This window comes from Sylvia atricapilla, chromosome 21, assembly GCF_009819655.1.
Source record: "Sylvia atricapilla isolate bSylAtr1 chromosome 21, bSylAtr1.pri, whole genome shotgun sequence".
Taxonomy (NCBI): domain Eukaryota; kingdom Metazoa; phylum Chordata; class Aves; order Passeriformes; family Sylviidae; genus Sylvia; species Sylvia atricapilla.
The window spans coordinates 9,303,719-9,313,549 of record NC_089160.1 but is presented as its reverse complement, the minus strand read 5'-3'; the positions used below and the strand labels follow the sequence as shown (position 1 = coordinate 9,313,549).

General features: G+C 44.8%; 1 protein-coding gene across 1 annotated transcript; it reads left to right on the top strand.

Annotated features, from left to right (window-relative positions):
• The first annotated feature begins 325 nt into the window (after positions 1–325).
• Positions 326–9,369, top strand: LOC136370357 (SH2 domain-containing protein 1A-like). Its single transcript, XM_066333720.1, has 4 exons — positions 326–593; positions 5,628–5,691; positions 7,983–8,118; positions 8,547–9,369. Exons 1-4 carry the CDS (start codon positions 457–459, stop codon positions 8,585–8,587), a joined length of 378 nt encoding a protein of 125 aa, XP_066189817.1. The 5' UTR covers positions 326–456; the 3' UTR covers positions 8,588–9,369.
• Positions 9,370–9,831: the final 462 nt, after the last annotated feature.

The window sequence follows — 9,831 nt, the reverse complement described above, 5'->3', positions numbered from 1 at the left end:
GCTTGCACCTGCAGCCTGACGTGCTGGTGGGACAGTGACAGTGAGGGCAGCTGGCTTCCTCTGCTCTCATCCCTGGGGAGTTTTAATACAAGGGTAAAAAGTAATCCCGGCTTGGGTTAACAGAAGAGAGAGGAGCCCGGCACAGCAGCGCCCGGGCCCCCAGGCCATCGTGTGCCTCACAGTGACACCCCTCCGAGCGGGCCACATGGCTGAGGGCTGTGGGATGACACCCTGCCAGAGGCTGTCATGGTGCCGACGTCAAAGGAAAACACAAAGGGGCCAAGGGAAAAAAACCCACAAAAGCTCTGCGTTCGTTCCTCACTCTTCCCTCAGAGCTGTCTCACCCGTGCCGAGGCTGCTGAGGTGTGAACACATCCTGTTTACATCTGGCGCCCAGCGGCAGGGGAGGCCGCGGCAGCGCAGGGCTCAGGGACAGAGCTGCAGCCGGAGCCGGCCATGGACACGGTGCCCGTCTACCACGGGGCCATCACCCGGGAGGCGGGCGAGAGGCTGCTGCTGGCCGCGGGCACGGACGGCAGCTACCTGCTGAGGGACAGCGAGAGCATCCCGGGGGTCTACTGCCTCTGTGTGCTGTGAGTGAGGGGATGGCACGGGCTGGGAATGTACTGTGTGTGTGTGTGCTGTGGGTGAGGGATGGCACGGGCTGGGCACTGAGTGTACTGTGTGTGTGTGTGCTGTGAGTGAGGGATGGCACGGGCTGGGAATGTACTGTGTGTGTGTGTGCTGTGGGTGAGGGATGGCACGGGCTGGGCACTGAGTGTACTGTGTGTGTGTGCTGTGAGTGAGGGATGGCACGGGCTGGGAATGAGGGGCTGGCAAGGCCTGCTCGGGTGGCAGCTGATTTCCAACATTCCCCTCCATCATAGGGGTTGTCCCCTCAACAAACTGTGTTACTGATGCCTTAAGTTTCAGCGTTAGTGTTTTTATGTTCCTCTGCTTACATGAGTAAGACTTTTGGCTCCTTCACCATGACTTTAGACAGAGGCGTGCAATAACTGGTGTGGGGTTCCTTGCAAAGCACAGAGGAGCAGGTTTTGCCCTGCCTCGCCCAGGCTTCCTACAGGCAGAAAACCATAAAGGGAAAGCAGGCAGGCACATGGGAAGGGTAAGCGAGATGCTTTGGAGAAATGGCAGGCTCAGGATGGTGTGCGCTGCCTCTTTGTGCTGGATTACGCTCTTGCTTCCTGCCTGTGCTCTGCTGCTCTGGTGTGCTCAGCAGCATCCCTAGTTTACATCTCCCGGCCGCGGGGAAAGGTAACACAGTGCTGCCGTCCAGATCCTGCCTTTGTTCAGGGTGCTCTCAGTCCCACAGGCCACGAGGCTTGGAGCAAACTACCTGTAATGCACATGAAATATCAATGGTAACAAACTACCGGATAATGTTTCATCAGACAGGGAGAGATCTGATGGGATGGTCTGTCAAGGAGGGTAAAGGTTTCCCTGGGGGACTTTATATTAAGACTCATTTTAATGAGGAAACTTAATTACCCTGCTGTTGGCAAAATTCTTGGAAGTCCTGTTGGCTGTGTACTGTGGCATCAGAAGAACAAAGATGACACTTCTGCCCTACTTCAGTAGGAGAAGGAACACTAGAGAAAACTCTTTTAGGTCCAGCATGAAATTAACTAACAGAGGGAACCTCTGGCAAAAAAACCACAAGAGGAAGAAGGGTCCTAAGTCAGGTTTTCCCCAAATCCCTTGAATACATTTCTTACAATATGTAATTAAGCCCTGTGTGAGCATCATCATCTTCCTGTTCTAGACCAGTAAATGGAGACAATCAGGAAGGTTATGGACAATCCAAAAATGCACAATCCTCTTCTCAAGGAAAATCTTTATGGCAGAGGATGTATTTTTTCTTCTCTCATGAAATCAGGTGAACCAAGACAAACACCTTAACAGTGAACTGAAAAATAGGAAATAAGAAGCATCCTGAGTTAAATGAAAATGGAATAGACATAGCAAGAGGTAAGGAGTGCTATGATTGCTGGGATGGGAATAGGCAGTAAAAGCAGAATCTCTTAAATAACTATCAGAGGAAATGGGGATATATCACCCTTAGTCTCAGAAGTCATTCAGTGCAGGTGAAACACTAAGGCATTAGAGAAAGGGTAGGAAGAATGTCAAAATGCTGAATAAGATAGAGAATACTAGAATTAATTTACCACCAGTCTAAATCAGGATGTAGGTACGTAGCAAGGCCTTTCAGTTGTACACAATAGGTTGGGATTTTTTGTATATCAGTAGTAATTTATGCCCTTTGAAAGATATTTCATGAGTGAAATAATATACGGAAAATGAAAATAGGAAGAAATTAAAGCATTTCTAACTGTGAAGCCTTACAATCTTTGAGGAAAAGATACTTTAGTAAGAAACAGACCAAACTGCTTCCAGAAATAATGGGACATTCATGTCTTCATGATATGTTGCATTCAAACATACGTATGATAAATAAAAGGGTAAAAGAAAAAGAAATTAATGGTGAATGTTATGCAGGCTTCTTACAGAATATAGATCATTAATACTTATTTTATAAAGGAAATTTGCAATAGCATCTTGGATAAATCCAGATAAAATTTAAATGAAAAATGTTATGATGAGTATGAACTGATACAGAAAGGTGGCTGAAGAATGGTAGAACTAAACCTTGGTTCCAATACTTAATATTCATGTCAAAGAATTACATGAGAAATAGCAGATCTGGCAAACAGCATATCACACAATAACTGTGGGGACAGTTTTCATACCAGGGAAGGATCCCACACGGAGATGGCAATGACAGTTTGAAAAAATGCGGGCTATAAACTGGAGAAGTGCTTTGACAGGAGAAGTTTGCCAAGGCAGAGCACTTTAGTGGAGAGACTGGAGGAGCAGGAAAGGAAGCCTGGGTTTGGCAAAAGAAGTCAATGGACACAACCTGCCCAAATTCCAGTCTGAACATCATGGGCAGAGATGGAACAGGTGACAGACATGCATGGAGCTCTGCTAAAAACTCAAAATCTGCAGTTGCTGAATTCACACTAAGAAAAAGAAAATTAAAGAAAGAATAAGTACTTCTGTGCTTTTTAAAATACTTTGTTCTAAATAAATCATGGCAATTATTAAGAATAACAAAGTTATCCAGCAATTTACATTTTGGTTCAGAATGCATGCTGAAGATCACTCTAGGAATATACAGACATATGAGATCAGACAAAAGATGAATTTATTAGGAGTAATGACATGATCTTTGAAGCATGGGAAGTAAAGCTGGTCAAGCATAAGATATACTGCAATAAGGATCAATATTTTGCATGTTTCCAATGAAAATTTCTACTGGGAGTGTATCTGTTTTATACCCAGTAGTGTTTCTATTGCCCTTAGAAAACAAAAAGAGAAAAATAGTCCAGTTTTGCAAAATCAAGACATGTTCAGTCTGTCGTCTTTCCCCTCTCCCTCCACTTCCCTGGGGAAGTAAAACAAACCAAAACAAACATACAGCCCTGCAGCTTTCCAGTTCTAACCCTTCTAAGGGTTCCTTTTTCCATCCCAGGGGAATTAGAAGGCACAGTTCCATGAAGAGAAAACAAATATTTATCAAAAGAGCAATTAACCATGTATTTGGATGACAGTGGTATCATCTGCTTGAATTCACGTTAGTGGCTGCTCTGCACTTCCAGCTCCAGGTACTGTAGTTGCCAAGCCCTGTGATTTTCACTGCATTGCTTGTTCTCAGAGAATGTCTCCTTTTCCCAAAAACTGCATAAATTTGTAATGCCACAATCACCACCACATTTTTGGAGGTGCTCCCCCTCGAATGCCTCCAAAAAGCCGTGACATATTTTGGCATTCTGTGAGCCTCTTAAGGCACACAACAAGGACTGCAGTGTTCATGGTCAGGCTCATTCACCTTTTGCTTTTCCAATTAAAAAGTGGAGCCCTGACCTTTAAAAAGGAGAAGAGTCAAAGACTTCATGAATCCCTTGTGACTGATGCTGGTTTTACAGGGCAGGCATAAAAGAAAGGTAGTAGCATAAAACCTGACCTATAGAGGTGGGTAACTGCAGCAGGCAGGACCCTGTTGGAGCATTCATCTAGAAAACTCTGCTTTCTCTATTCTTTGTTTCTCCTGAGCTACTGATTTATCGCCCTTGAATGCCACTCTCCTCTTTCTGAAGCTGGGATGTGCGTGTGGTGTGCCTGAAAGCCTTCAAAGAGACAATGAATATTTTCTTGGTGTGACTGTGGCAAAGCACAAAGGACCCACTTTCAAAAATATTTTAAGACCACAATTAAACTATGCCTGGAAGAGTAGGAAGGTTTTGATTTGCAGTTGTGTGCTCTGGGGCTCTTACAAACAGAGGTGCTGCTTTTGGATTTTGGTGAAGATTTTAATACCAGATGTTCCCACGTCTTCATCGTATGAATATCATTATGGGATTGATAATATATTCTTTAAGGACGTTGTTAATGTGTCAACAGAGGTACACGATATTCTCATGGAAATTTCTGGAGTTGCACTGAAAAGCAAGGTTTTTGCTGTTCCTGAAAACTGGCCTAGCAGAAATGCATATGCTTTATAAAAGAGACACGTTTTACCCATAAACAAGTTAGACACCACACACAGTACACCAGGGGTTTAATATCAAACCTGATTGTTCCAAGGAGCTTTCTTTACTGGTCTGATTTCCTCTTTGCTCAATGCCCCGTTTGACATTTTTAGCGCACTCAGAAATCCCCTGTGCTCACAGCTCCTAATGAAGTCAAGAGGGGACACGGGACACACTAATGGTGACTACTGTGAGGAGCAGCCTCTTAAACCCTGCCTGAGAAATGGATAAATAAAACGCCTGAGAGTGCCACAAGCCCCTCGTTCCTTTACAGATCTATGAGCACACAGGCAGAAACAAACAGCTCATGCCTGAATTGGCAAAGATAAAGCATTTGTAGTTTGGGTTTTAAAATTCATATACTTGAAAATACTGAGAATGTTAGTAGTTGTTTCAGAGCTTTAAGTAAGACAAACACGACGTGCTTGTCAAACTGTGTGTTCAGATGATTTGTTCGGGACCAGCCGCTCGTGTACTGTGCTGCAGTAAATTTGTGGAGAATAATCAAAAGCTGGAATTGAAAGCGGTTTAGAGCTCGAGAAGCAACAGTAATGGCAACAGGGATAGGCTGCAGTCCTATCAGATTTTACGTGTGCTATTTTTTCTGTCACTGTAAGCACGGTGCACAAGTTCAAGGCAACGTGCAGAAACTTTCTGATGTGGCAGATACATCAGCTGTACAGCACCAAGGTGTAACACAGCATCACAAGGCAGCCTCAGCTTGGCATTTCCTTTCCTATGTATTATTTTTGATAGAAATGGCAGAAAAAATTGCATTTTTCATAATACTGCACATAATAATCATAACCATTTAAAATGTAATTTGAAACAAAAGAAGAAGCCCCTCAATCCAATGTTGCTGTTGCAAATATCACATATACACCATGGTCTGGTTCTTCAACTATATTGTAAACTGAAATACCAAGGTGAGGCTGGGTTGTAAAAGGTCAGTGTAGTTCTTGTGAAAACTGTCAGGAGAAATGAATAATAATACCTCTTTTTTTTTTTCTCCCACAGGCATCAGGGTTATGTTTATACCTACAGAGTGTCCAAGACAGAAGCTGGATCCTGGAGTGCTGAGGTGTGTATTTCTCCTTTCTCTTCTGAAAATTTCTGCATCCTGTTTGATATAGATTATAGATTTAATGAAATATATTCAAATTATTCATGTTTCTGCCTAGTCTGATTTTCATTGATGGTAATCGATCACGAGTGCATCCATCAGTAAGATGTCTTGGTGCCACTTCTGACAGTCTAGAACTCATAAATTAATTCCCTGTTTCATTTCAGCTGTTGCATAATGCAATAGTGCATCATTTTGCATCATTTTAAATGGCAAAAATATTGTGGTTTTGTAATTTGACAAGCACAATCTGTTTCCTTCTATCCTATGTACCATCAATGTCAGAATATTAAAAAAATAATTTTCAAGTACAGTGTTTTAATTCATTAATCCAGATTAATTCATCATTAGTGCAAAATATATAGGGTAGCCAAAACTTGATACAAAATATATTTTTCCCCATCTGACAAGAAACTGGTAATTTGGGTGCAGAAAAACATCACTTGTAATACAGACAACACTTAGGCTGATGAAATTGGGATGTTAATCTCTATTTATTTTAGGTTTTTTTTTCTTTTGGGTGTACTCTGTGTATGAATTCATAATTAGCTTTCTGTATGTATGTTAATGAACACTTACTTCAAATATTATGTAATTTCTAGACAGGCATAATTCCTTGGCCATTACTATATTAGAAGTTATTCTGGAAGACCAAACTGATTCTTGGGGTTACCCTGAAGAGATCAGGGGTGGAAGTGACTGACATTACTGTGGAGTGGACAGTTATCCATGTGACCCTTGGGAACAGTGCCCAGCAATCCTTTCTAGAAGGCATCAGGAGGCTGATGTAAGGGTTGGGATTGTGGTGCCAGGACAGGAGCTTTTCAGGACAGGAGGAGGGTGACTGCACCCATCATGCCAGGGCAAGCACTGGCAGCTCTGAAAGGATTCCAGGACACCAGGGACCTCCACCTGGGGAGGGACATTCCCTGACTGAGGCTGCAGCCTCCTTTAGCCCCAGGTGGCAGCAGCATCTGCAGTGAGGTGTTTCTGGTGTTACAGACCTGCTACGTGTCTGGCCTGTGGCCTCCACTGCTGCTCTGCATGGCTTTTGGGCTTTCCTTAGCTGTATTTTAGGCCAGCCTTACCTGAGTTTCAGAGCAGAGGTGTGCTGGAGGCCCAGGCTTCTCTGTACACGCTCTGCAGAGCTACAGAGCCATGGTACCAACCCTTCCCTTAAGGAACAGGAACCTTTAAATAAATGTTGCAAAGACCATGCTGGCCTCAGCTGGTCCAGGCCCAGCTCATCCCCACAGAGGGGGGACCCCCTCCAAGGCCAAACCAGACCAGATGCAGATAGTTCTTTCCTGCTTTTGCCTCATTCCCTGTGGCTGGTCAGGCTCTGAGCAAGATCAGGTCACAACTATCTTTTAAGAAGAGTCCAGGAATTTAAACCAGGGCTGGTGAGATCCCAGGCAGTGTGAGGAGCCCAGCTGGTGCCAGGGAGGCTGGATTTAGCTCCCAGCTGCTGGGTGACAGCAATGTCCCTTGAGTGGGGCTGTGCTGGCAGCACCCATGCTTGTCCTCCCTTGACTTTGGTGAAGTTACTATGAGAATGCCCCGAAGGATTTAACCCAAACACTGCATTTTTGATTAAAAGCACACACAGTTTCATTCCATACTGTTTGAAAAGTTGTTAACGTAGAGAGAAAGAAAGACTCTCACTTTTAATAAATAGGTAACATTTGGCTGCTGTCTTTGTACAAGAAGTAGACTGGGATACTCAATGAACACATAGGCCAGCATTGAATGATCCAAGAAGGGCTTGCAAAGGGGCTGTGTCCTTGCTGGAATTTAGTGGTGTGAGGACTCTCTCTCTGTGGTAAGCCCAGGTTGCTCTCCAAGTTTTCTCACTGGTGTTTCTAGGATGGAACTCTCTTCCTGATCCAGGCTAGGGAATTATTGGTAAGGATGTTAAATCACTGGCTGCAGTAAGTCACAGTCTGAAATAGCAAAGGGTCACTTGTAATGCTGCCTAATTATTGTGACAGGTGAGCGTGGGTAATTAGCGTGGGTTTCTCTCGTGGCAATTTACCAACTTTCTGTGGCCGTGCTGCTGCAAACTGCTCAGTGTAGGAAGGCTGGGACGCGGCGGGGGAAGCGCAGAGCAGCGCAGTTCACTGACTCCCCTTGAACTGGCACAGCAGGGCTCACATCCAGGCTGGCCCCTGCCCGGAGCTGTGTGCACCCCTGAGGACACGGCCTGAGTGCCACCACAGCCCCTGTCACCTGTCCCCTCTGCCTTGCAGACAGCGCCCGGCGTCCACCGCAGGCTCTTTCGCAAAGTGCACAACCTCATCTCGGCCTTCCAGAAACCCAACCAAGGCATCGTGACACCGCTGCAGAACCCCGTGGTGAGCCAGGTGAAACCCAGCGCCTCCCCAGGTACTGCCGGGGGAGGAAACCTGGGCTGTGGCTGAGCACAGCCCTCCACACTGCCCGGGATAGCTCAGACTTATTTATATACCTGACCTGAACTGGCCAGCAGAGTGACATTGCCAAAAACCTGACCCCAACTGGCCAGCAGAGTGACATTGCCAAAAACGTGCCCTAACTTTGCTGTTTGATTTGAAATACTGTCACTCAGATGCTAATTACAGACATCACTGACAGGGCGTCTCAGTGTGGTAAGAAAAGGGACTATGAATAAGTATTTATATAGTGTTATATAGTATACATAGAATATATATTGCTGAGTGCTATGGCAGCAATGGCTGCCTGCCCTCAGCACCACCCTTGCCCATGGAGCCCTCTGGACTGTCCATTTTCTTACAGTGCTCATCTGTTCATGTATTTGTGATGATTTCTCCTAGGGAGGAATGAAGGCTATGACTTCCACCTGCAGCCATCATGAGGATGACTCCCCAAGGGTGACATAACCACATCTTCCAGCATCTCCTCTTACCTGTGCTCCAGAACAGAATGATTTATATCATAGTAAATACAACTCTGTGAGTTTTCTTGTAATATTTGCAGAAATGTGTATTTCTTAGAATTTATTGCTCAAGATGTAGAAGTTTCAGAATACTTTGAACTTAGGGTAGGATATTTTTTGGTTTTGTTTTGGTTTTTCCCAAGAGAGGATAAAAAACCATGAACTGCTAAATCCTTTATGTCTTTTTTTCCTCTCTCTTTGTACTGTCAAGTAAAAATATTTTTCAAGATCAGTTCTTAATCAATAATTAGTTGTTAATTTTACATTGCTTAACTTTGAATCCTGCTTTGCTTTGTTCCGATTGGCGTTTCTGTAGAATTGGGCAAGTCCTCTTTCCTACCTTAGGAGAATTGTTTACATTCAAGTGTCCTTGCCTTGGGTGAGCTGTTTGTCATTCCAGCAGTTCCTGAAGATCTCCCAGACGTGTCACCACGAGGCTCCCCACTAACTCACTGCTCATCAAACCAACTGCTCTGATGTGAGGCATGAAGGATTTGCTTTTTCTGGGCTGTAAAGCTTTTTGCTTGCATGTCTTTTTGTTATGAATAGGAAGGGATGAAGTATGCTGAACAGCTGAGTAGCTTCTTGTGACTGTACTTTGTGTAATTTCATCTGGCAAATCTGTTAACATTCTTATGAAAGAAATCAGCCTGTGTTGAAATCTTTGATAGTTAATAAAGAACTGCATTTACGGCTTTCTATCTCTCCAGCAACCACAATACTGTAAAAAATTAGAGTTCAGTCAGAAAACAAAATAAACTTTAAAAAGCCTATATTAACACGTTTTCAAGGCACACAAACACAGTACGTAAAGCTTTATTAAACAGAGTTAGTCAGAAGCCACTCTGCGCCGAGGCGGGGGACAGGGACAAGGGAGCCGAGCGGACCCGGCACAGCCCCGGACACCCGCGGGGGAAACCCAGACGGGGAAAAGCAACACAAAACGCCCTCTAAAGGCCGTATGTACCAAAAAGGGGGGGAAACACCGAAAACAAACACAGAAAAAGTTAAAAAAACACACAAAGGGCTTGTAGGCTCCGGGAAGGAACGGCCTCGGAGCCCTCAGCTGTGGGGAGGCGCTGTGCCCCAGAAAATGTGGCCCGGTTCCTGCCGCCTGCAGAGCTCGCGCGTTCCGCATGGAGCTGAGAACCGACCGGGACTCG

Bases quoted from the DNA above. Each gene is read 5' to 3' on its own strand.
- LOC136370357 (XM_066333720.1), top strand. From the start codon at position 457: ATGGACACGGTGCCCGTCTACCACGGGGCCATCACCCGGGAGGCGGGC. The intron at 594-5,627 runs GTGAGTGAGGGG...TTTCTCCCACAG, and splicing joins GTCTACTGCCTCTGTGTGCT to GCATCAGGGTTATGTTTATA. The intron at 8,119-8,546 runs GTACTGCCGGGG...GATTTCTCCTAG, and splicing joins GAAACCCAGCGCCTCCCCAG to GGAGGAATGAAGGCTATGAC.